The 23,113-nt window shown below is 52.4% G+C and overlaps 1 protein-coding gene across 5 annotated transcripts in view; it reads left to right on the forward strand.

Annotated features, from left to right (window-relative positions):
* Positions 1 to 23,113, forward strand: part of PTPRE (protein tyrosine phosphatase receptor type E) — a 172,533-nt gene that overhangs the window by 144,875 nt on the left and 4,545 nt on the right. For 4 of the 5 annotated variants that reach the window (XM_046654336.1, XM_046654337.1, XM_046654338.1 and 1 more), the window contains 13 exons: positions 584 to 660; positions 1,349 to 1,385; positions 3,335 to 3,432; positions 6,875 to 6,994; positions 8,275 to 8,438; positions 12,601 to 12,736; positions 12,977 to 13,126; positions 13,469 to 13,562; positions 14,668 to 14,744; positions 15,585 to 15,719; positions 18,391 to 18,516; positions 19,453 to 19,619; positions 21,405 to 21,540. In XM_046654336.1, coding sequence (XP_046510292.1) covers positions 584 to 660; positions 1,349 to 1,385; positions 3,335 to 3,432; positions 6,875 to 6,994; positions 8,275 to 8,438; positions 12,601 to 12,736; positions 12,977 to 13,126; positions 13,469 to 13,562; positions 14,668 to 14,744; positions 15,585 to 15,719; positions 18,391 to 18,516; positions 19,453 to 19,619; positions 21,405 to 21,540 — 1,517 coding nt within the window. The remainder of the gene's footprint in view (positions 1 to 583; positions 661 to 1,348; positions 1,386 to 3,334; positions 3,433 to 6,874; positions 6,995 to 8,274; positions 8,439 to 12,600; positions 12,737 to 12,976; positions 13,127 to 13,468; positions 13,563 to 14,667; positions 14,745 to 15,584; positions 15,720 to 18,390; positions 18,517 to 19,452; positions 19,620 to 21,404; positions 21,541 to 23,113) is intronic. The other variant, XM_046654339.1, reaches the window with a different exon arrangement.

Below are 23,113 nucleotides of genomic sequence, written 5' to 3' on the forward strand. Positions count from 1 at the left end.
ATGCCCAGTCCAGGCTTGTGTGAGTCCTGCCTACCATCCAGCTATGGGGCAGTCCTAAAGATGAGGACGGGGTCGGAGACCCAGGACCCTAATGTGCACCTGTCCCCAAGTCTGGACAGCCCGGGAGAGTGGACTCCAGTTCATCTGTTCTGAGGTTCCCCTAAAGTGCACCTTCACTTTTCAACATTGGTGCCCAATTGGGGGTCCAGAGAACATGGTCATCACAGCGTAGGGTCCCAGCACATCCTGCTGTCCTCTTTCTAGTGATGATTCAGCAGGCCCCACTCCTGGACACTGAAATTCTCACCTCTGCTGTCGTCCCACCGGTTTTACTGAGCTCTTGTTTGGGGCCTGGCACCCTGCTCGATGCCAAGATACCGGGTGGGATAAAACAGATACATTCCCACCCTCCGATGCCAGGGGTCTCATGGGAATGTTTAAAGGAGCGTGTCTCTGCCTACGTGGTGGCCGGGGAAGACCTGGTTGTGACCTTTGTAGCATTTAGTACTGTATGTAGATGAGAGAAATCTCCAGAAGATGGGATTCCCTCCTCTAATGTTATGGGTTTGTTTGGTTTTTGCAGATGATCATTCCAGGGTGACTTTGAGCCAGCTGGATGGGACCCCCTGTTCAGACTACATTAATGCTTCATACATAGATGTAAGTCTGCCCTCCGCCCGGCCCCTGCCCAACGTGGAGCGTGTGCCTGGACCACTGGGGGGTTGAGTGTGAAACATAACCGGTGGGCGCTTTCTTCTCTGGGACCAGGATGTAAATTGTCACAACCTCCCTGGGCAGTTTGACTACAAGCACAGAGAGCATGAACGCCTCCAGGCCTTTTCAATTAGCAGCTATCTCCAGCCACTCATTTTCAGAAAACAGGGATAGGCACCAAGGATGTTCATTGCAGCATTATTTATGCTACTGACTGAACAGAACAGGAGGGAGCAGTTAAATAAGTTGTAGTAAAACCATATGCGAGGGATTGTTAAGAATCCATTTTAAATTGAACCTTAAAAGATCATTTAATATAAATTACAAAATTCTCATAAAAATATGATATAACAGAATTTGTACATATTTACCAATTAACAATAGATAAATGTCCGTGTGTCTGCTTGTGTGTGTGTCTGATAAGGTATTCACAGAAGAAAGATTGGAGAGGAGTATACAAAAATAGCATTTGTTATTTCTGAAATTACTGGTGAGTTTTCGTATGACTTTTTTCTGTGTTTTCCAAGTTCTCCATGATGAAGAGGTATTACTTTCCTAAAAACACCAAAAAAAAAAAAAATCCTTTCAGCCACGATAATTCTGAAAAATTATAAATCTGATTTTATTTTTCCAGGGTTACAAAGAGAAGAATAAATTCATAGCGGCTCAGGGTAAGGTTTTTATTAAGTTACTTTCAGAACATAGTTTTGGTAGAATGACGCAATGGCTGTTTCCTTGTCTGATAGCAGCGATGCAGCGGATTTCTTTCAGCTTTCTGTGTGTGTGTCCTGCTACATTCACTTAGCCTCATCACAGTATATCCAGCCTTCCCCACAGCCCATGGGATGCAAAGATGTCCTGAATCTCACAGAGCCTTGGGAGAGGTTGTCTCATTGACCAGGGGCAGCACCTCTCCTAGAGCTGGGGAGGAAAGCAAATCTCCAGCCCCACCCCAGACGTGCCGTATCAGAATTAGCAGTTTAGCGAGCATTCCCGGGTCATTTTGCACATTAGAGTTTGGGAAGCAGCGTAGTGTGAGATGGTGAAGCTCATCCTACGAACACGGCTTCAAAAGAGCAGAAGAGTTGGAACCCCCAAGAGTATCTTTCCCCTCCTGTGGTCACGGCAGGCAGACGGGAGCGTGTGGGGCATCTGTCGTATACAAGTGTAGGTGTAACAGACATGTTGGACTTGCATGCACACCATGTGTATGTGTAGACAGACAAACAGACGCATAACCATTTCCACACCGGCATGATTCAAACTCAGGGCACCCCGTGGTCCAACAGTCGGCCATTCCGGAGGGTTGCCACTTGCATTAGATAACTCCGAATTTCTCTCAGCTGCTGAGCTCCACGTGCTTCCCAAGTTGTTGGTATTTTGGGGGGAGGGGAAGTGAGTAGCTTTTCAGATGCGGCCATAACGATGAGGATGCTCTAGACATGAAAGCATGCCCTTAACCTTGCATATAATCACCTTGTGTTTTTGAGTACCTTCAATCCAGCGTATCATCCATCACCCAGAGGCTGTCATCCCCAGGTCTTGGTGCTGGGGCACTCAGGCATCAGTGGCCCTAAAACTAGGTTTCCCAGGTTTCCTCACTCTTAGGCAAGAGTCTCCAGAGCAGTGAGTCCTAAAATTCAGTGTACATCAAAATCACCTGGGAGCTTGTTAAAAATGCAGATTCCCTGAGTGATAGGGAGATGCACATACACATGCACCCAGTACATCAGGAATGAACTGTAAATGTCAGAAAACCTGACAAACATTAGCTGACACAAATAGAAGCATCTTTTTCTCTCTTGTAAGCAGACATCCAGAGGAAAGCACCCCAGGGCTCGGGCAGCAGCTCAAGGGAAAGGGACCTCTTTATCTTTCTGTTCCACCCTCCTTAGCATGTTGCTGTCATCCTCAGGGCCACAAAATGGCTGCTGCACCTCCAGGCACTGTGTCTGTATTCAGGCAGCAAGGAGAGCAAAGGGCAGAGGAATTTCTTCCAGGGACACTTTATCTTTTGTTCAGATCCCCTCCCCAGGGACCTTAGCCCACATCTCACTGGACAGCAAGGAACTATCACTATCTATCTGCAAGGGCAGCTGAGAGACAGACCGTTACAGAGGGAAGGGGGTTAGATGTGGAGGGGGAGGCGGTCAGCCTGCACTCGGTGCCTGTCTGTCACACACACAGGCACAGACACACATGTCCATTCTGATTCAGCAGTTCTGGAGCGGGGTTATATTCTGAGGCTTTCCCAAGCCCCTGAGTGACCAGAGACCACTCTGACACACAGCTTTAGACCCGGCTCCCGTCCGAACACCCCTTTATTGCCTGTGAATATAATCGCCCGACTGGGTCCAGTTCTTTATCTCCAGAGGATTTCCCAGCTGCAGCAGGGGAGCGGGACTGTGGCAGGATGGGATGAGGAGGCTGGCGACCTGCTGGTCCCCCCCAGCCCTCTCAATTCTGGAATTCTATGGGGCATGAAATAGGCCAACCAGCCCTTTCATGCCTCCAAGAAGTTGGGGAGCAGCCGTCCCACAGCCCGAAGTCCGGGGTGACAGGGGCTGGGACCCGCAGTGACTCCCTTGTGTCTAACTTTGGGAACATCCTCTGCTTACAGGCCCTAAACAGGAAACGGTTAATGACTTCTGGAGAATGATCTGGGAGCAGAAGTCTGCGACCATCGTCATGTTGACAAACCTGAAAGAAAGGAAAGAGGTGAGCCCAGCCTGACTCACTGAGGCCTTGCCTCTAGCTGCCACGGCTCGCTGGGGGCGTGCTCACCACTTCCTTTTCCTGTTTCTCTCCCTCTTGTCACTGCAGAAGGAGAAACTAACCCTCGGTAGCTCACAGCATTTTTATTGTGAGATAAATTCCCTGTGTTGCGCATGTCTCGCTCTTCCAGACTGTGACACAAAAGTGATGCAAGTGCTTCCTCTTTTCAGCCAAGGGTCATCCCTGGCCAGCCTAGCAGCCCCCTTTGTGGTGGGAACCATGGATTTCAGAATTTTAGGTTTTGTATTTAGTATATTTTGGGCCTATAACATGGTGGGCCTCAGACTGTAAGTAAAAATGATTTCCTGCTTGTTGTCCAGACTAGAGAAACGCATTTGAAAAACAAGTTGTCTTGAAAGACCGTTGCACGGTCATCCCACTTCAGTTAATTAGCTGTTTCTAATTCAGAAAGCAATACTTGTACATTATAAGAACTTGACACCTCTATAAAGAAGAAAGTTAAGCGGCTTCATTTTCTACCTGTGACCAGTACTCAGGAGCATCTGCTCTCCCGGACAGGCACTGCCCCAGGTGGGGGTGCACACAGTGAGCCAGCGGGCCAGCCCCACCTCCTGCCGTTTCTAGTGCACAGTGAGGGGCAGGCGCCAAACCCAAAGCAGAGAAATGTAGACTGTATCCGGAGGTAACACAGAAAGTAACGGAGAGGAACAGAGACAGCGGTGGTCCAGGAGGGGCACGCCAGAGGGCCCAGCGGGCTAAGGCCTGGTGTGTGCCTGGCACGGGGCTCAGCTCGGCATGCGGAGATGCAGAGGTATTTCCATGCCTTCCAGTCATCCACGTTTTAGCTGAAGGGACACAGAGCCTATGGAATAAACTGGGACACGGTGTGACTGCAGTTCTGGAGGTGTGGGGGAGGGCAGCCCCCTGGGAGAGGACAGGGGTGGGAGTGCTTGTTTAGAGGGTGATGGTGGTGCTGCCTCTTAAAGACCAGAAGGAATGTTACTAAACGCAGCCAGAAAGAACATGGGGGCAGAATGACCAGAAGTGCTTTGTGGAGAGGGGACCTGGCTCCCATGGGGGCTGTGGGGGCTGGGAAGTGGGGGACCCTTGAAGGGTTTTCCAGCAGTAAGCAGGGCCCTGTGTCCTAGGAAGTAAGCTCACTCTCCAGAAGGAAGAAGAATTGGGAGCTGGAGGTAGACTCGCCAGAGGCGGGGAGACTCTTCTCTCGTGTTCTAGCGTGAGGGCCAGAACAAAAGTGGTGGACAGCAGGCCAAGAAGAAGGCTGGGCCTGGTAGGAGATGTCTGTCCTGTTGGTCCCTGCCTGGGGCCTGCCGGTGCTGGCACCAGGCTAGGTAACAGAGGTGCTGCTCTCTGCCTCTGCACCCCGCTGCCACTCGCTGGTGTGGGATACTGGCCTGCCCCGGGGAAGCCCAGGCCGCGTGCCTAGAGCTTGGGGGAGGGCCCACCCCGCCCTTTGAGGGCAGGGGAAGTAACAGGCTGTGGGGAGCTCAGCTGGGGTGCGAGGTGGGAGGCCGGGACCGCAGGCGGGGCAGGTCATGAAGGGCCCTCGTCCCCCAGTGGTGCCACCTTCACTAATTTGTTCCACGCTGAAAAGCACAGGAAAAAACCTCCAACCACCATTTCCGGTGAGGGATGGGAGGGAGGTTTTTGTTTTGTTTTCCAGGCAGTTGGGACAGGGCTGGGGAGGGCCTCGCTTCTCTGCGTGATCCTGCCCTGGCTGTCCTCTCTCACTGGAAAGATTGACAGGAGGGGGCAGGGGATTCCCAGCAGGAACACTTAACCCTTCCTTTGCTGGAGGGGCCGTGGAGGAGGGGCTGTGGCAGGACCTAGCCCCCAAAGGGGAGGCAGATGCCTCGCCGGTGGCCGAGGGTCCCCTGGCACCGACAGCCCACTGGGACTGGCCTCTCAGGGGTCTTGTTTACAAACATGAGACCAGAGCAGAAGCCACAGCCGCGGGCCCAGAACGCCCCCATCTTCCTCTTCAGTTAGTCTGTTGCCACGTTACGTGACATTTTCTCTCTGATCAGTCTCTGAAGCCTCCTACTGGATTTTTCCATTTCTGTGACTCAGAGCTGGCCTGCTTCTGTATCTGGATTTTCACCATTTCAGATGAAATCATTTCTCAATAGAGTTCCCTTTTTCTTGATTGCTTCTACTTCTGTTGTGGTCTCCTTGGCTTCAACATCCTGCCCAAGGTTGTGAAAGGCAGCTGCTCCGGCATCTCATGATCTGACGTGGAGGGAGGGGACGGTGTCTGCTGTGCAGACGAGAAGCCCAGGGCTGTGAACACAGCCAACAACACCAAGCCCTGTGGGGCCTCAGAAACAGCTCTCGGGTCCCAAGTGAGAGTCTTTTAAGGCAGGAATCTTGGGAGGGTCTTGAAGGTCCCCAGGAGGCCAAGACTGGCCCAAACCAGGGTCTTTAGGAGTTTGCTTCTCCTCTGGGTGCTTTAGAGACACCCAGAGCCAGGATGTAGGAGGGGAAGTTGTCCTGTGAAAGTTGTCCAGTGGGTGTCATAACACGAGTGCTGGGCTCTGATAAACACCCAGCTGCCTTTTGTTTTATGAGGTTGTTGATCCTGTGACTAACCCCGTGGCTCTGCCACTCGTGGCAGCTTCCAGGATGAACTGTCGGATGTCTGGAAGGCTTGTGGGCTCCCAGGGCCTCTTCTGAGGCACGTTGAGCAGGCCTCCTCCCCGGTCAATGGTCCTCGTGCATTCACGTACTCCGTGCTCAGGGAAGACCTACTGTGGGTTAGGCGCAGTGGTGCCCCAGTCCTCACCCTCAGGGAGCTTGTGTAGGGGCCATTTGTAGTTTGAAGGGAGGGAAGGGAAAGAAATCAGCCTCTTGGTAACACTGCGCCCATCCTCTGCATCAGCTTCATCCTTGTTGGAGAAAAGGAAGAGCATTAAGTTGACCCAAGTTCATTACTCTTCATCAGTGGACCAGAGTGATACAAAATAAGTTTGTCCTTAGTGAGCTGGGCAGAAAAACCCAGGCAGCTGAATCCGATGGGAAGTGTTTGGGGAACACACAGTCCTCAGGGCCTTGGTGTGAGCCCTGCCCCAGCCTGAGGGCCACTGTAGTCAGGTTCCCGGCTCTGGAAGGAACGGGCTCAGCAAGATGGTTCAATAAATACGTGGGGTTCGTAAATGGATGAATAAATGAGCCATCACTGCTGTTGAAATCAGAGAGGGTTCTGGTTACAGTCTCAGGGCTGCCCTTAACCAGTCGTGTGGCCTCAGTTTCCCCATGTGTAAGATGGAAAACATACTGTCCCACTTCCGAGAACTGTTTAACTCAAACCTGGTGAGTGTGAAGCCTTGTCAGTGGCGGGGACGGGGTGATGAGGCGATGAAAGGCACCCACAGAGCTATTGAATCTGTTAAATTATTCCCTGTAGGAGAAGTGCTATCAGTACTGGCCGGACCAGGGCTGCTGGACCTACGGCAACATCCGGGTGTGTGTGGAGGACTGCGTGATTCTGGTGGACTATACCATCCGCAAGTTCTGCATCCAATCAGTAAGCATTTTAAGTTCCTGACTTTCTGGAATGGCACTTCGTCGAGAGTGCAGTGTCGAGAGTAAGCGCATGTCTGCATTTTCTAACGTGAAGAGCCTCGCCCTCCAGCATTGCAGTGGCTCTTGCTGAGTGGGAGCTGAGGCTGGAGGACGTGCCAGATGGGCACAGGAGCAGGCATTAGTGGGCCGAGGACGTGGGCCTACAGAGGTGGACCAGACACAGGGGCACATGAGTCTTCAGACAGTGCTGGACGCTCCTGGCTCCCAGGGACTATTCTTGGGGGAGGAAGTCGAGTCAGTTGGAGGGGTAAGGGGTGGGGGGGTCCCCACTTAGTAGCACATTATCATTTCACACACTGGACTAGTGAAGTGGGGTTTTTTTTAACAGTTTCGAAATTATATCGGAAGCTCCTCATTTTTCACACTTATTTCCTGCTAGTTGCCCCCTCCAAAAGGATTTGTCAGTCTTCAATAAAGATGCCTGTATACAAGGCAGATGAAATAGAGATTTAAGAGATAAAAAAAAAAAAAACCTAGAAAAAACAGAAAGTCATGTTATCAGGAATCAAAGGTAGAATGATGAGCGTGGTTAGATCACAAAATATGAGTCTGAGGTTCCTAGAAGCCACAGTGAAGAAGTGAAGATGAGCGTATCAGTCTTAGTGTCCCCTCTTGCCTCCTTCCCAGACGCGTGCCCACGCACGTGCACACACACACACTTCCAAATACACCGTATAACCTTCCATGGTCTGGGGCAGAGGACCAAACTCATGGGCTCTCGGTGATGAAAGCTGAGTGAAGCTTTGAGGGAGGGTCGGGGGAGGGTCTCTTACAGGTCGGCCAACCACATCATCTTTTTCCCCCAAATTAAGACACTTTTGGGAGTGAAAGCATGTGCTGTTGGTAATTAGGTAGGACCACAGGCGTAAAGTGGGACAGTCAAGGCAAACTGGGATGTGGCCACCCTGCTTACCACTGGGGTCCATGAGCCCTGGGGCTGGCTTTAAGGATGTGTCTGGCTGCCCAGAACCTGCCCCACCTGATCCTGGGACGAGTGCCCGGGGGGGGGGCCCTGCTCTGCTGACCCTCCTGGCAGCTGTGGTGCTGTGTCTGGCTCAGGGCATCCTGCCCTCACGGGCCCCTCCCTGCCAGAGTACTCACAGCTGCCCATGGCCTAGATGGTGGAGGGGGACCCCGAGCAAGCATCCTCAGAATGTGATGTTGGGGGGAGGAGGCGGTGGGGCCGTGCCGTCCCACTCACGTCTCCCCGCATGCCCTCAGCAGCTCCCAGACGGCTGCAAAGCCCCTAGGCTCGTCTCCCAACTGCACTTCACCAGCTGGCCCGACTTCGGAGTGCCTTTCACCCCCATTGGGATGCTGAAGTTCCTGAAAAAGGTGAAGACACTCAACCCAGCACATGCTGGGCCCGTGGTGGTGCACTGCAGGTACGTCCGGGCTGGGGCCACAGGACAGGGCCCTCCAGGGAGGACTTGGCCCCTGGTGGGAAAATGACCAGTAGACCAATATGTCGGGGTTGGCAGAGGGGCAGACAGGGTGAGGTGACGGCACCCCGCCCACTGTGAACACAAGCCCACAGTTACTAGGTGGCAGCTCAGAGAACCCACAGGGTGAGAGCTGGAGGGACATCCAGCCCATTCTGTGGGAGCAGAGCTCTTTCTTCAGTGGCAGCTGAGGGAGACCCTAATAGCCAAAGCAGACGAGAGAGAAGACCGGGTGGATGGTGGAGGTGGGGCTCTAGGCGGGTCCACGTGTCCTCCCCTCCACTGCCCCTGGGGACTCCCCCAAGTCACCTCCGGGAAAAGATGGACACCATGCTTCTACAGGGAGCCCCTAAGTCTTTATTCAAGAGGGGCTGGGGTCCGCACCCCTGGCACAGCAAATAGCAGCCCCACACAGAGCCATCGGGGCAGGGAGCCCTGGAGGCCTGGGTCCGCGGCCCAGGCTGCCCCTGGCCACTGCAGTGTCACCTCTCAGCTGCGGTTTCCTGGTCTGTAATGGGACGGACAGCCTCGGAGGGCCTGGGGCTCGCATCTAGGGGGCCTTCCCATGATAGAAAGGACTGTGCCCACGTAAGCCCCCACCACTGTGATTATTCCTTAGGTTGTGGAAAAGCAGGTTCTGAAAACGATCACTTTTACCAGAACACGTCTCCCCCTACCTGTGCACGCCCTGGTGTCAACCGGAGGGTTGTTTCCACGTTGAGATTTATTTGCTCCGGGCTCTCTGAGCCGTAGAGACAGGGCACATTAACCCCCTCTGTGGCTCATGTCTAAATGCCCAGTTTGGCTTCTGCAGAAAATCGTGTACCTGAAAAGGCCTTGGACTTCAGCTTGGTTGACTGGCTTGTGCACGTTTTGTTTTTTAAGACAAAGACACAGAGACCAGGAGGGTCCCCTTGCTGAACTCCCTGTCCTCCTGCAGATGCATGGTTAGAACCCAAAAACGCTGGCTGGGACCTTTCTCCACCCCTAGCCCAGACCCTTTTCCTCAGTGGCTTCTGCTGTGTCTCTAGTTGCAGAGGCAGGGAGGTTTGGGGGTGAAAGCGGGGGAGGCCCCTGGCATCCTGGCCAGGGATGGGATCCTGGATCTGCCCCTTGGGAGCTGGGAGATGCTGGAGTAACTATGCATGAAGTGAGTGAGGTCTGTAAGATGACTCTTCCGGGGCCTGCACACTCCTCCCAGCAGCTGCATTGGAACCGGCTGGGGTTGGGGCTTCACCCCGCCCACAGGTCTTGCTGGCAGCTCATGTTCTTGCTCAGACTTTATGAAAGCCAGCGTGTCCGAGTTGCTTCTGCTGAACACCTGTGTGGCAGATTCAAAGCACTTGTGTCACTGTGCGCAGGTGTCTTTTGTCCCTGGCGGTGCCACGATGCTCAGAACAAACCCATCTGTACAGCTGGAAACTCAGTATCTAATCAAAGTGCCACCCCAGTGAGCAGGGCCTCCCTCAAGAGGCGGGAGGCAGACACAACCCTGCACAGAAGTGCCTGGCAGGCCTGAGTCCATGCACAGGGATTTCCGTCAGACCCCTCAAAGATCGGGTCCTGCGGTAGCTGAGATGGTGGAGACGTCCCTGGGTAGCATGTTATCAGGGTGCAGAGTCGGAACTGCCCTCAGCAGGAGGAGTTACTGGCAGGGGAGCTGCGTGTTCAGTTCCTGTCGGCTTTGCAAGTCCCTCACAGCCCCGCCTGTCCCTGCCTCAGGCCCCTGCCATGGGCAGCTGGCTCAGCTCTGGATGGCAGAGACAAAGGGGCGGCCACTGTGTGGGTCAGGGGGCTGCAGGGAGCGGGTTCAGCTCTGTTCTGATCCCTCCAGATCTGTGGTGCATGTGAAATCTTAGTGAATGGCCACTGTCTCTCCTCCTGCCTACCCCCTCCTTACCAGAGGTGCCCGCGGCAGGTGCGCTGGCCATTCATCCTTTTTCATCCTTGGCTCCCTCCGTGGCCATGAAGCTCAGCCTTTCCCACTGAACACAAAAGCTGCCTCTCGGTGGTAATGTTTTTCTTCAGAGCTGCTCCTGCAGCTCCTGGGTTCTCCTTCCTTCTTTTATCTTCTGTCTGCCACCAGGTTTTTATGTATGGGAAATGGAAGGAGTGGTACCCTCCCTCGCAGGCTTCCCAAAGCCCTTCTCTCCTGGGTGTGCATTCCCCACCCAGCTGAGCCCTCTTGAGACGCCCGGGCCCCCTGTGGGCAGGTGCATGGTTCTGGGCACTGCCTGATGGCGGGTCACGTGGTGACAGGAATTCCCACCAGGAGTCCAGGCCAGCCAAAGCCACCCAGGATTAGGGAGAAGGCTCATGTGGGCTGAGCCCCTGAAGACTGGGGGTGGGGCTGACTTGACCCCCTCACCCCTCCACGTTCATCCTCACAGGATCTCCACAGCTCAAGGACAAGTACGGCCTAGGAGCCTTGGCTTTGTGATTTCCATCCCTGCTGCCACACTCGCCCTCCACTTCTGATTCCCAATCACTTAAAAAGAGCCTGCAGTGTACACCATGACGTCCCTGTAAAAACAGCAGGGTGGGGTTTCTCTCTGCAGCTCTGAGCCCCCGTACCAGCACCCAGCAGCCAGCAGGAAAGGCCACCTGGCCTTGGACTTCTCATGGCGGAACCAACAGGCTCCCTTCCCCACCCCCAACCCCCCACCAAGGGCCGCCTCTCAGGCCCTCTCCCACATGCCCTTGGGCCAGGAGGATAAAGGGGTCCCTGAGCAGCTCCTGGGCTCCCACAGCCTTCCAGCTGGTTGTGTTCTAGCTGCCTTCACAGGCCTGTGGGGTGGGCGTCCTCCCTGGCTCTGCCCTGAGGATTTTCTCCAAGTCATAGCGTGAAGAACCAAGACTCCTCAAAGGGCCTCCCATGTGTCACCAGCTCTCCCCAGGGGAGGGATGACAGGGGAGTCCACCCCAGGGGAACGGTCTTCACTGTCTGTCCTCACACCGCTTGGAGCCTCGCTGGGAAGAACGATACCACCCTCCCCCACCAAAAGGGGAAACTGGGGGGACTTCATTCATTAAGTTGTGAGCCTTTTTGTTAAAAAGATCACTTCCTTTTTTTAAAAGAGGCCCATGCTGGTGGCGTGGTGGTTAAGTTCGTGCACTCTGCTTCGGTGGCCTGGGGTTCACTGGTTTGGATCCCAGGCGTGGACCTACCCACTGCTCATCAAGCCATGCTGTGGCAGGTGTCCCACATATAAAGTAGAGGAAGATGGGCAGAGATGTTAGCTCAGGACCAATCTTCCTCAAAGAAAAAATTAAAGGTTCATGCTTCAGGGGCTGGAAGGAGGAAGCTCAGTTCAGCCAACCGGACCGGACTGCCCTCCGTGCTTCCCCAACTGTGTCTTTTAGATGCTGTGCCTATGAGTTTGGGCCGTGAGGGGTTAATTCGTTCAGCGAATGTTTGCTGAGCCCATCTGTGTGCCGCTGGGTCCTGGTGTGGGGGAGACAAATGTGAAGGGCCCGCACTGGCTGCTGGAGACCCAGTTGAGCAGCAGGCGGGGCTGCAGTGTCCTGGAAGCCCCGTGGGGCTGCACTGGGAGGAAGGAAACCCAAATCCAGAGTGTCGTCGAGGCCGCTTCCCGAGGGAGGAGACCTCGCAGTGGAGACCTAAGGGCCAGCGGCTTCAGCCAGCTCAGGGGTGAGGTCTGGGACTGCAGAGAGAGCAGCTGGTGCCTCCAGTTCCGCATGACCTTGGGGCAAGGGCCAGCACACCTGGCTGCCGGGCCTCCTTTCTTAGAAAGAATCTGGAAAAGCTACAGTAAGTGTGACATTTTTTAAAAAACCATTACCTATGTGATAACAAGAAGACAATATTTGCTAATAGAGGAAAAACGATCCATACAGTCTCACTCAAAGCTTCTTAGAACAGCTCTTTTTGCAGTGCCTGTTAAGAGTTTCTACAGTTATTAGAGGAGCCATTTGAGATCATTTTTTTAAGACCACAGTGCCCTCTGGTGGCCTCACTATAGATTTGTCCTTTATTAACCAAGGAAAGTTTGCATTAGGTGATGTGTCCGCATGTTGTCAGGCCCCGTCATTTACTTTGTGGGGGATGTGACTCACGACAGGGCATCTTTGTCTTTCCCCGAAGTGCGGGCGTGGGCCGGACAGGCACCTTCATAGTCATCGATGCCATGATGGACATGATGCACACTGAGCAGAAGGTGGACGTCTTCGAGTTTGTGTCAAGAATCCGCAATCAGCGCCCTCAGATGGTTCAAACGGATGTGAGTAACGCCTTCCCCTGGCCCAGCCGCTTGCGCTGGTCTGAGCTTCGCAAAGCAAACCCAGACGCCTCTGCCACCCCGGGACTCTCCCCCAGAGGGTGCTTGCAGGGGGGAACATCCTCAGTAATGCCAACTGGAAGGTTATGCTTACTGAGGGCCATAAATGGTCGTTCTGGATGGTCATTCATCTGACTTCTGTCCCCAAACCGCCTTTCCTTGCCTCCTCTGGGTCCCCTGCAGATGCAGTACACGTTCATTTACCAAGCCTTACTGGAGTACTACCTCTACGGGGACACCGAGCTGGACGTGTCTTCTCTGGAAAAGCACCTGCAGACGCTGCACAGCACCGCCACCCACTTCGACAAGATCGGGCTGGAGGAGGAGTTCAGGGTAAGTGTCCGCTGGCTCTAACGGGAGACGGGCGGCCGTTGAAAGGAAGCTGCTTTCGGTTGCTCCCCTCTTGAGGGACCGACCCCAGAGAAAGCAGGGGAGCTGTCCCAGCCTGGGGCTGTGCAGGGAAGAGCTATCAGTGGCTTTCCGAGCTCTGCAGCAGCCCATGCAGGAAATGTGCCGTGCATACATTTCTATTTCCCACAGTTCAGGAAATGTCTGGCGATGGAGACAGACGTTTCCTCGTAGCAGGTGCCCTGACAGCAGTACTGTTAGAAGGCTGAGCCATTGCTCAGGAGGGGCAGCGTTTTAACTGCGTGGTTGCGTCCTTCTTGGCTGCAGAAGCTGACGAACGTCCGGATCATGAAGGAGAACATGAGGACAGGCAACTTGCCCGCAAACATGAAGAAGGCCAGAGTCATCCAGATCATCCCGTGTAAGGCAGACCACAGGAATTCAACCCTCGAGGCAGGGCGGGGTCAGGGCAGTGCCCTTCGGCTCAGTGGCTGAGAATTCATTAACCACCCATGGCTGTAAACCAGAGGTCAAGGGCAGGGCACCCTCTGGGCCCTGGCTAACAGCTCCTGGGGGCTCTGTCCAGTGTTGGGAAGAGAACATCCACCTGCGGCAACGACTGACCCAGACGGTCCTGTGTGTGTCAGGTCAGCAGGGTGGGACAAGGGCTTAGAGGCGGGAGAGGGAGGACTTCCCGGAACCAGAGAGTGGCGTCAGGCATGACTCAGGGCCTCCTGAATCCGCATCTCATTCAGTCCTCCCCTGTGCTTGAGTGGAGGCACGGCACCCCCTTGACACAGAGCGGGGGCCCTGGCCAGGCCATGCAGCAGGGCCTGAAACGAACTCAGCTGAGCGTTCCAGGAAAAGGTTCCAGGGCAGGCAAGAAATGGGCGGGGTGGAGTTGGGACACTGGCCTGCCCCGAGGTCTTGGGTGAGGGACAGCTGGCCAGCCTGGCAGGGCCACGGAGGAGCAGAGGCAAAAGCAGGCACCTGAGGAACCTCGGAGGGAAGCGGGAGGGCCCCGCCTTCAGGAGAGAGGGAGTGCCTCCTTCCAGACGTCTCTCCGTGGACTCCCAGCTTGCCACACGAGCGTGATCGTACACAGACTCGCCTCCGTGGTCACACTGTGTGTAGACAGTGCGTGGGGCTGAGCGAAGCCTTCCTCAGCCTCAGACCCGGGGTGGTTTTGTGGCCGTGATGTCCCAGGCCGGCTACTCCGGGTGCCTGCCTGGCCACACTCCTTTTACTCCTTAAATGCAGCATTTTTAATGCTTATATTTTGGTATGGATTACTGCAATTCATGACAAATGAAAATGATAACTGGATTATTTTCAGAGGCCTCCTAACAAAACACAACTTCCCTGGGCCACTTTAATTAACCTCTCTTATGAAGTAAACCGTCCAGAGTTGACTTTCCTTGGTGATTTTATTAATAAGTTTTATATTCTGGGAGCTTGCAGTGACAGATTCAAGCTTGCAAGGCGAGACGGTGTTTGTGCTGACTAAAGGAACATGCTCTTTGCAGATGATTTCAACCGCGTGATCCTTTCCATGAAAAGGGGTCAAGAATACACAGACTACATCAACGCGTCCTTCATAGACGTGAGTACGGGGCCCCGGCTGTGCCTTGCGAGGATGCATGGGTCCTTCATCTGTGACCACACAGACTCTTGATTAACTCCTTTTCACAATCACAAAGGACTGACATCCCTCCAGAAATCCAAACCAATGCATGAGAATTACTGGTTTAACAAACAGTAATGGACTTTGGGAATAGAGGATACGGACCCACCGCTAGGTTAATTTGCTGTTTTTTCATTCTGCTTTTAATACATAGTGATTTTTCTTTTACGTCTCTGTGAGGCACCAGTTGTACATTGGTGCTTTCTGTCACGTGGTTTGTGTAACACGTATCGCGCGGACGGTGCGATTCTGTGCTCAGGGCGCAGTCACAGGCCGTCTCCGTGTGCGGTGCAGGTAGCTGAAGGGTGGGTGGGAGAGAACAGTGCAGCCCAGTCTGTGCTAGAATTTCTGTTTGCAGATGAGAAAACTGGGCCAAAGGTCACTTGGGCCCAAGTGGAGGAACTGGGCTTTGAACCCACTTCCTGTAACTCTACACCCAGGCTCTTTGCACCCCAAGGGTGCTAACTTAGCTGAGACACATAGGAACACCATAGAATCAAAGCCACCAGGGGCTTTCTCAGGTGGCCTTGGAATACCTATTCAGAGATGGCTCAGGTGCTGCAGGTGAGATAAAGTGGGCGTCCTTACCTGTCCCTGAGTGTGTGCACCTGTGCATGTGCCAGCTGGGGCTTGGCTCAGGCTGTGGAAGCCTGGAGAATATTTTCCCTGATCTGCCGCAGGCTGTGCTAAACTCACGTGTCCTATAGTGGGACCGGGATGGATGGAAGTCAGACCTTAATCTCTGCTCCCCTTTTGAAGGGCTACCGGCAGAAGGACTATTTCATCGCCACCCAGGGGCCCCTGGCACACACGGTGGAGGACTTCTGGAGGATGGTGTGGGAGTGGAAGTGCCACACGATCGTGATGCTGACGGAGGTCCAGGAGAGAGAGCAGGTCAGCGGCACGCCCAGCTCGGGCCCTCCAGGGTAGTGCGCGCACACTGAGGTCCAGCTGACCTGATGTGACTGCACCCATTCATTGCGAGCGTCTCTCCTGCTGTCCTTGGTGAGGCCGGACCATAACCGATGAGGAGGGAGAGAGCTCAGAAATGAAAAAGATTCCGTTTCACCCATTCTTTCCTTTTTGGTCAACCATTACCACCCATTGGCTTTTGTGCTTAACCTCCATTTTATTTCACCTGCCTGGAGATTCCACCATTTTCTATGTGCCACAAATACAAATTTGATCACAACCTGCTGAAGAAAAACACATTACTCACTTCTTCCAAGACATAAAGACATAGGCATTGATATATGTACCTAATTAATTTTGTCCTAGTTGTACTGAGTTAAATGTTTCCCTTTTTCCAGAGATCCATCCATGGCCTTCTGGTATTGTATTTATTTAATAACATAATAAGTCCTCGTGAACCCACCATCCAACTGGAAAACCAAACTTTTACCAATACTGTACATCGATCTTGGTGCTCCCCAAGATGTAAGCACTGCCCTGAATTTGTCTGTTGATTTCTTTGCATTTTTTAAACAGCTTTATTGACATATAATTCACATACCATACAATTCATCTTTTTAAAGTGTACAATTCAGTTGTCCTTAGTATATTCACAGAGTAGTGCAACATCATCACTAATTCCAAATCATTTTCATCACCCCAAAAAGAAACCCCACACCCACGAGCAATCATTCTCCATTCCTCCCTCCGCCTAGCCCCTGCGACCACTAATCTGCTTTCTGGCTCTGTGGATTTGCCTGTTCCGGACATTTCATGTAAATGGGATCATTCAGCATGACTTTTGTGATTGAGTTCTTTCACTTAGTGTAAAGTTTTCAAAGTTTGACCATATTGTAACATGAATAAGTTCTTCATTTTTTTTTGACGAATAATATTCCACTGTATAGACAGACCACACTTTGTTTATCCCCTCATCAGATGATGGACGTCTGAGTTGTTTCCACTCTCCAGCTGTTGTGAATAATGTTATGAACATTCATGTTCAAGTTTTTGCTTGGACATATGTTTTCATTTCTCTTGGGTAGATACCTAGGAGCGGGATTCCCAGCCCATATCATAACTCTACACTGCAAACTCAAGGCATTTAACATTCTGAGGAACTGCCAGGCTCTTTTCCGAAGTGGCTGCCCCATTTTACGCTCCCACTAGCCACGTACAAGGGTTCCAATTTCTGCATCTCCTTGCTGACATTATTATTATTTGTCTTTTTGATTAAAGCCATCCTAGCGGATCTTTCCTTTGCTTTTTTAAAAACCTTTTTATATCATTAATCAGTGCCTAAAGAAACTCATGTTCAGTTTTGCTTGCTTTTGAACTTCATATAAAGGGTACCATCACAGTCTCTGCTCTTCTGGGACTTGCTTTTTCCACTCAAAATTATGCTTTTGATACTTTTCTGTGTTGATGCCTGTAGCCGCGCTTCATTCATCATTCTTTCGTTGTGTTCCACTACACAGACTATACATCCTACATCTGCTGACTTGTCCCCCCTCCTGTCAGGGGCATTTGGGTTGATTCCATTCTGTTGTGTTACAAACAGTGCTGACAGTATATTCTCATACATGTCACATGCTGAACGAGGAACAGTGTGTTCCAAAGAGACACAATGCCACAGTGGAGAGCGTGTGCAATTGTGAATTTGCAAGCTAGCTCCGAATTGCTTCCCAGGCTGGTTGTGGTTTCCAAAGTGGACACTGGCCATGTAAGAGAGATCATTCATCGACACAGCTAGGGTTGCCAGGCGGCCTCATCTTTGTTGACTGAATGGGTATTAATGTCATCGCTGTGGCTTTGATGTGCATGTCTGGTTCCTGTGAGGTCAGCATCACTTCATATATTCACATATGGCATGTTTCCTCTGTGCAGAGGGCCTGCTCGTGCCTCTCCCTGTTTTTCTTCTTGATTTATAGGGCTCCTTTACATGTTCTTGATACTAATCCCATGTTGGTTTTATGTATTGCAAATATCTTGTAGTAGTTGATGGCCTATCTTCACTCTCTTAATGACATTCGTTGATGAAGTGAAGTTAATTTTACTGTAATCTGATGTTGCAATTTTTAGTGTCATGGTTGGTTAGCTCTTTTGGGGTCTTGTTTAGGAAATCCTTCTGTTCTTTCTTCTCCTAAGGCTTTCACAGTTTTGTTTTTCACTTTAAGTCTTAACCTGTCTAGGATCGTTTCTATTAAGGTTCAAGGCTACCACATACCGTAGTGCAGGTTGTACACTGCCCAACTCCAGGAGGGGCTGGGGCATTCATAATAGCCCTGGTAGGGTGTGAGTTAGGGATCCAGTTCATTTTTCCCATATGGAAAATCAATTTTTCCAGCTCCATCTGTTGAATAATCTCTCCTTTCTCTCATGTCACTTCTGCCCTATATCAGAATTCCAAATACACATGTGTCTGTCTCTGGACTCTTCATTCTGCTCCCTGGTCAACAGGCATTAATAGACATTCATATTTGTATTCATATGCTGTTTTCTTAGTCAGACAAAATGCATTAAATGGTGTTGGAGCAGTTCTGCATCATATCATCAAAACCGCTAGCAAAAAATTATTTATTACAAGACTTAAAATTTTGTTTGATCTCCCAAGGATAAATGCTACCAGTATTGGCCAACAGAGGGCTCAGTGACTCATGGAGAAATAACGATCGAGATCAAGAACGATACCCTTTCTGAAGCCATCAGCGTGCGAGACTTCCTGGTCACTTTCAATCAGGTATTGCTGTCTTTTAACTCTTGCAGACGGAACGCACTGCGGCCATCACTCGGAGCCCACTTGTCATTGTGCCCGAATGTCCTGCTCCTGTAGCCTTTTCCAGGGACCACGTTGGTATCAGTGGTCCGCGTGGTGAATAGGGAGCCACGTCATCAAGTGGCAGATCTCCTATAAAATTTGGACCTCCACAGTCACCTGCCTCCTTGCTGGAGCGTGAGGATGGTGGGGCAGAGTGGCGAGCTCCAAGAGACATCACCACCCACTCCCTACTCAGGAGAAATGATGATGGCCGGGGCAGGAGGAATAAGGGGAATGGATGAAGTCACAGGGGCCTCTCCGGGGCCTTTTCAGAGCCTCCAACCATCCCCCGTCCCCACTGGGTCCTAGGTTCTGCTCCCTGGCAAAGAATGGGAACTCTGTGGGTCAACCATGGGAAAAGGGACTCATCTATGGGACTTGGTTTTGAGTTCAAGATGGTCAGCACAGCAGAAAACCTACTTACCCGAAGACTTGTTCTCCTCCACGCCAGTCGCAGAATGACCAGGGCCTCTAGTCTGAGGCCACTGGCTCATCTTGAGCCTTGAGGGGACATGTGGGGTCCTGACTTCTTAAAGAGATGATCCCCTTCTCTCAAGCAAAGCTGCCGCAGATCCTGTAAAGGGGTCTGGCGGGCCCTATAGGGGGCTCCAGGAGATGTCCTCTGGATGCCTTGCTCCCCACTCAGAGGGACACATTGCTAGCCTTCTGCTTCAGGGTGACCACAACCTGACCAGGACCCTCGGGCCGGCCAGGTAGGGACTCTGCCCGCCACTGAAGGCCCAGGAGGGCTCCAAGCCTTGGCCTGAGTCCCTGGGAGGGCAGGTGGGCCTGGGACCTGTTCCTGGGTAGCGTGGGGGGTGACCAGGCAGCACTGAGACACCCCTCCCTATCTGGCAGCCCATGGCCCGGCAGGAGGAGCAGACCCGAGTGGTGCGCCAGTTCCACTTCCACGGCTGGCCCGAGATCGGGATTCCAGCCGAGGGCAAAGGCATGATCGACCTCATCGCGGCCGTGCAGAAGCAGCAGCAGCAGACGGGCAACCACCCCATCACCGTGCACTGCAGGTGAGCGGCCGCCAGGCGCCCCCTCCTGTGGGCGGACCGTACCCCACACCCAGCCTCGCTGCTCCCAGGTGCTTCATTTCCCTAGAGTGTATTTTTTACCTTTTCTTACGCACGTAACTTTACACAAATGCATAAAGGTCATCTTATCATACATGCAGAATGCGTTTTGTGGGGAGGAGTTAGGACACGACTCACACACACATTTCTTTGTGCTTTTTAAGTCATCCAAAAAAAAACCCACCAAGCACAGCTCGGACAAACCCACTCCTGCACTTCAAGTTTCTTGTCTTCGTTTTGAAAGTGCTCTGGCTCTGGCTGAGGTGCTCACCCCTCTCCCTGGGTGTGGACGCACGGAGCAGGCCCCGCTGACCGCGAGCACGGTGGGAGGGCTCTCCAGCTGCTCCTGGACGTCTAGGCAGGGGTCGCTACTACGGGGAGGCCCGCAGCCCCTGCCATCCTGAAGGCTCTCAGCTGGCTCCCAGTCAGGCCCCAGGGCGGAGAGACACGTCCGGGGTAGGTCTGGAGAGAGCTGGGCACCCCACAAGGACTTTGATAAGCAGCCTAACCAGGGTAGAAGGGTGAATCTGGCCGAATCCAAAGACGCGCCAGTCCCCCTCCTGTCTGTGCCCGTGTAGTTCTGGCCGTGCCCGGCCGAGCTGGCTAGCGCCCCCTGCTGGCAAAGACTTCCTTGCAGGAGTTTGGGATGCTTTTATCCTTGGAAGGTGCTAATTTGCTTCTGAAGCTGCACTTCCGTTTCTTTTTCCGCACGCGTGGCTCCCATTTTTGTCACTGCCATTTGCCCCCACCCCACCCACCCACCCCTGGTAAACAGCAGAGCCCAACTTAACGTGGAGCGTTGGGACTCCTCCCTCGCCTGGGGCCCACCTGGGCACACTTGCGGCCTGCCCAGCAGGTGGAGCGCGTGCCTTGTGTTTTCAGTCCCGGGTGCCTTTGTAGACATCGTTTAGAATAAACTAGGAATGAGTTCCTTGTGCTTTGCCCTCACAAACCCAGACTGAGCTCAACATGTGTCGGGCACTAAGGATGCCAAGGTGGGTGAGAGCCCACAGGCGCTTCCCACCCTGGGAAGGCAGACATGGGGACAGGTCATTGCAGCCCATGCGTGGGGATTCTGGGGCCCAGGGGGCAGCCCTGCATTTCCAGAGGGCTCTCTGGAAGAGGCCCGCCAAGGCTGCCTCCTTTAGGCCTGCTCACTTGGGCTCCCCTAAGACAGTCTGCTCTTGTGGGATTTATTCAGTTTGTCAAGCAAATGAAGTAGACTCAGATCTTCATTGCTGAGAAGAGTCCAATATCTGACCATTCCTGGCAGTGTACGTCTTCTGTCTAAACATCTCGGAAGGCTGACTCGGCACAGTGAGGAGAGTCTGGGCCAGGATTACCTCTCCCTAAACCTGAACCGGGAGGGTCTGCATTTCTAACAAGCTCCCAGGTGATACTGATGCTGCTGGTCCAGGGACCATACTCTGAGAACCACCGGTCTACACAGGAAGCAGGGGAGTGGTTACAGCTTAAAAGCTTGTGCTGGTCCTGATCCACTCATGAGAAATCTGTCTACTGTAATTAGGCAAGTGTTTTAGGAATTTTATGTTTGCTGAGTCTTGGTCAAAAGCTAAGTTACATATAAGTGATCATGAGAAATCCAGACTCCTGTCGTTTTCAGTGATGGCTGCTTTAGTACTGATGTGTCGATATTGGTGTAGGTTGTCCATTTCCCATCCCCGTGGGCGAGTTTGGTTATCTGCATTAAGCACTTTTTCTCCACAGTGCTGGAGCTGGGCGAACAGGTACATTCATAGCACTCAGCAACATTCTGGAACGAGTAAAAGCTGAGGGACTTTTAGACGTATTCCAAGCTGTGAAGAGTTTACGACTTCAGAGGCCACATATGGTGCAAACCCTGGTAAGAAACTGAACGATAAGGTTGTTTCCAGAAGAGTCGAGCATTATCTCATGTTGAATTTGATGTTTGTTTCATTAAAGGAGCTCAGATATATGCGGAGGGAATAAGGTAAAATTCCCAAGAAAAAGAGCTAACTGGAACTTTTCACAGTAAAGCTTTACAGAACCCTTCCTTCCTTGAGTCTGGCTGGGGTCTGTCCCCTGGGCAGGACACAGGAGGGGCTCACCCATGACTTTCAATTATAAGACCCCTTGGACAGAGGGGTCCAACTGATGACACCAACTTTGACATAGTGAACTAGTCTACCAGATTCCAATGTGCATGAAAAAAAATGTGCTGTCACCAAGTTCAAAAGCAGCGCTGACACTTACGATCCTGGAACTTGTGCTTTTTTACCTTACACTATTCCATTTGGTCTGTGGTCCTTGGCTGGGTCTCACTCAACCTCGAGATACTGTCCAGGACGCTTAACAAATCTGCGTAATGCACAGTTGCCCCAGACATTCTCTTTCATTCTGTGGTGAAAACGTACACTTTCTGGTTTTCCAGAGAGGCCTCCTCGCCATCCTTGGTAATTGTTCTACACCAGCAAGTACAATTTTAAAGGCTGCTATAACTCATCATTTTCCCAAGGCTTCCTATCTTAGGTCTTGGCCTCCCTGACTGCATCCTCCAGGGGCCTGGAGAGTGTTCACATTCCTCCTCCTGCCCAAGCTGCCCCTCAAACCAATGAAGCAGAGTCTCTGGGGGTGGGACCCAGGCATCAGCATACGTAAAGCCCCCCCAGGTGGTCCCAAAGTGAGTATGGGTTTGAGAGCCGCCAGACTGGAAGGAAACTGGGTTCCTGCTGGCTCCCCCAGACCCCTCCCCCTGCCCACCCACCTTTGGGCTGTGACGGTGCTGGACACCTGAAGAGCTGAAAGCAGTGGGACCTCTCCTTAGAGCCAGGGTCCCAGCACGGATGATCTTTCTTGCTAGGGCTCAGGGAAGATGCTAGTGAGGTCCGTTACTGCCTCCTCAAGGTAATGCCTGCCTCCTGACAGCCGATACATCCTAGGAGCATCTGAACTAGAACCACCTTGGGTGTGGAAAAAAACAGAGGCAGACCACTCTACGGGAGATTTTCTAGATCAAAATAATAATCATTAATAATAACAGGAACTCCCTCAAAAAAAAATTCTGGTTTTAGTTATGAGCCAGACTCTTTCACTTTCTTTGTTGACTGTTTCTGAGTTCACTCCAGGCTTCCCCCAGGCAGAGTGAATAGCTTTAGTCCTGCCTGGCCAGAGGCTAAGTGTAAAAGATAAGCCATGAGTCCCTGTGATGCTTGGGCCTCGGCTGTCACCGTAGCCTATATATTTATTAACATTTTCCTCCAAAAATTCACTTTCTTTTTCCTTCCAAGGACCGGGTGGTTAGGTGGGAATCTTAGTGGCCTGAAGTGAGGACCCCTACAGTCCATCCTCGGCTCTCCCAGTAACTTCACTGTGTCCTCAGGACCAAAGCCTCTGCTCCATCTTTTTTCCCACTGGAAAGCCAAGCTCCATCCCATGCTGGCCAGACTGAGACTCTG

The sequence above is a fragment of the Equus quagga genome, chromosome 2 (assembly GCF_021613505.1).
Source record: "Equus quagga isolate Etosha38 chromosome 2, UCLA_HA_Equagga_1.0, whole genome shotgun sequence".
In the NCBI taxonomy this organism is placed as follows: domain Eukaryota; kingdom Metazoa; phylum Chordata; class Mammalia; order Perissodactyla; family Equidae; genus Equus; species Equus quagga.